Source organism: Aspergillus heteromorphus (assembly GCF_003184545.1).
Source record: "Aspergillus heteromorphus CBS 117.55 chromosome Unknown BO70scaffold_103, whole genome shotgun sequence".
Lineage (NCBI taxonomy): Eukaryota > Fungi > Ascomycota > Eurotiomycetes > Eurotiales > Aspergillaceae > Aspergillus > Aspergillus heteromorphus.
In genome coordinates, this window is record NW_020290508.1 from 7,501 (window position 1) to 10,133 (window position 2,633).

Here is a 2,633-nt window from a genome sequence, read left to right on the forward strand (position 1 = left end):
CGGGATTGGGTAATTTGCGCGCCTGCTGCCTTCCTTGGATGTGGTAGCCGTTTCTCAGGCTCCCTCTCCGGAATCGAACCCTAATTCCCCGTTACCCGTTGCCACCATGGTAGGCCACTATCCTACCATCGAAAGTTGATAGGGCAGAAATTTGAATGAACCATCGCCGGCGCAAGGCCATGCGATTCGTTAAGTTATTATGATTCACCAAGGAGCCCCGAAGGGCATTGGTTTTTTATCTAATAAATACACCCCTTCCGAAGTCGAGGTTTTCAGCATGTATTAGCTCTAGAATTACCACAGGTATCCATGTAGTAAGGTACTATCAAATAAACGATAACTGATTTAATGAGCCATTCGCAGTTTCACGGTATAAAGTGCTTATACTTAGACATGCATGGCTTAATCTTTGAGACAAGCATATGACTACTGGCAGAATCAACCAGATACCTAGTTCCTGCTGGGGATGCCCGGGCGGAGCCCGGAACACCCCCCAAAGCCCCCGGAGGGGCAGCGTTGTACGTAGGCTTCACTCTGGAAGGAGCGCACGAGGCGCCCGGCCACAGCGACACCCCCGGCGTACCGGGAGCACACATGTGACCATCCGATTGCCCCCACTGTAGCTCCCCAGGAACCGGTCCGCACGCAGGGATCCCGCCAGTGCCCTCACGGGCGCTGACGGGCTGCGGCATACGGCCCTCGGGTGGGGGGTCCAGACCCCGCGGACACGCCGACGAACGGCGGCTCCCGCGGAGCGGCTCCCCCCAGGAATCTGCGTAGGAAGGCTGGCCAGCGGCCAACGATCCACAGACCCCATCGGTGCCGGCGACCGCGAACGGCCCCGGGCTTCGGACATCCCAGCAGCAACGGGCACCCCCGGGCGTGTTTAAGCCGGTGCACCCCTGGACTCAGGAGAAACACCGGCGGCGCAGAGGAAGACCACGGGCTGGGATGGGCGGGCGCCCCCGTTCCTGAAGCGAGGCCCTACTGAAAGGGCCTAGGCGCTACCAGTCACAGAAAGACAGCCTACCTGACATGGAAGAAATGCGATCAGGCTTCTGCCAGCTGTGAGCTGACTTCTGCCTTCCACATAGTACCACCGGCTACCTTTGGCCCATTGACACGCGTGCAAACGTTCCGTGGGCAGAAAGTGAATCTGGGGGGGGTGGTTTACTATGGGGTGGTCCGTGCGTCATGCCGTTTTCCCATACAAAGTGGGCCACCCAGGTTCGCCCCCTACCCGGGCCATAGCTGGACTTAGCGAAATTCGCGATCGTTCCGCCCACCACCTCGACCACCCAACCCACACCACCCCATCCGCCATCCTCTGCTCGATCCTACCTGCCCCCCCTGCGCGTTCCGACCAACCTCCCTGCTTGATACTAACCTGCCCGCCCACGCTGGTCGGTCGACGGCGCCGTCCCGCCGGGAGAGAGGGGGTCCCCAGGCGAAAATCTATATGGTGGCATCCCGGTGGTCGTGGGCGGACATATATATATATGGAGGGTGGTGCACACACTTGGTCTGCACGGAGATCTACTGTCGTCCCGCCCTTCCCTGCACCGCGTCGCCCCCCCCCTGGCCCCGAGCCCAGGCGCGCGTGGGCCACCCACGCCCCTACGCATCCCCACCGCAGTACAGGGACCACCCCCCCGTGCCCCCTCCCCGTTCGGGACCGGGTCACGTGACCACAGCACGGCATCAAAAAAAAAGAGGAACAGATCATGCCGACCTGCTCCTCCTCCCTTCCGTCCCCTGGGCTGCTCCTTCCACCCCCGCGCCCCAGCGCTCTCCCCTGCCCCCGCCCCCGCCGCTACACCCCCGGAGGGCCCGTTCCTCCCCGCGGGACCTCGCATCTTTCATGTTTCCCGGCTAACTGGTGAATCCACTTCGTCAGTATGTGCCCGTGGCCGGCGCTGCGGGCTGGCGCTCCCCCCCGGTAGGTCCCGGAGGGCCACGGGGCGCCTGCGTGCCCCCCGCGGTGAGCGCCAGTCCCCCGGCCACCCCTGCCCTAGGGGTCGTCCGGCCACCTTCGGCCCATCGACACGCGTGCAAACGTTCCATGGGCAGAAAGTGAATCTGGGGGGGGTGGTTTACTATGGGGTGATCCGTGCGTCGGTCCCTTTTGCCATACAAAGTGGGCCACCCAGGTTCGCCCCCTACCCGGGCCATAGCTGGACTTGGCGAGATTCGCGATCGTTCCGCCCGCCCCTCAGGCGCAAAGTACCGTGTCCAACTGGCCAGTCTCACTCGACGTGGGACTGCCGTACCCACGTGGGCCACCCGGCCTCGCCCCCTACCCGGGCCTGGCAAAGTACCGCGTCCAACTGGCCAATCCCACTGGACGTGGGAAGGCAGGAGCGACCCGGGTAAGAACCCGGGTCCCATCCCAAGGCCCCCTCCAACCGCCCGGCGCTGCCGGGCTCGTCAGTGGGGGTGGTGTGTAAACACAACAAATCTAGCCAAGGATCGGGCTGACGCTCAGCGACTCGTAGCAACAAGGCTACTTGACCGCTTACACGACCCGCTTGGTCACTTCAGTCGTATGCAGAGGATTCATCCCCGCGCGAGGTGACATTGCAATTCGCCAGCCAGCCCCCAGGGGTTTCTCCCGGGGGGCCGTCGCCAGCCTG

The 2,633-nt window shown here is 63.0% G+C and overlaps 1 protein-coding gene across 1 annotated transcript, besides 2 other annotated features; it reads right to left on the bottom strand.

Annotated features, from left to right (window-relative positions):
* Positions 1–1,812: 1,812 nt before the first annotated feature.
* Positions 1,813–2,433, bottom strand: BO70DRAFT_367185 (uncharacterized protein). Its single transcript, XM_025544527.1, has one exon. The coding sequence runs from the start codon at positions 2,170–2,172 to the stop codon at positions 1,894–1,896; it is 279 nt and encodes a 92-aa protein (XP_025394060.1). The 5' UTR covers positions 2,173–2,433; the 3' UTR covers positions 1,813–1,893.
* Positions 2,434–2,437: 4 nt separating this feature from the next.
* Positions 2,438–2,531: a sequence feature (Protein overlapping with rRNA (BO70DRAFT_303588, PWY63173.1) was converted to a misc_feature.).
* A 60-nt stretch (positions 2,532–2,591) lies between these two features.
* Positions 2,592–2,633: part of a sequence feature (Protein overlapping with rRNA (BO70DRAFT_303588, PWY63173.1) was converted to a misc_feature.) that runs on past the window's edge.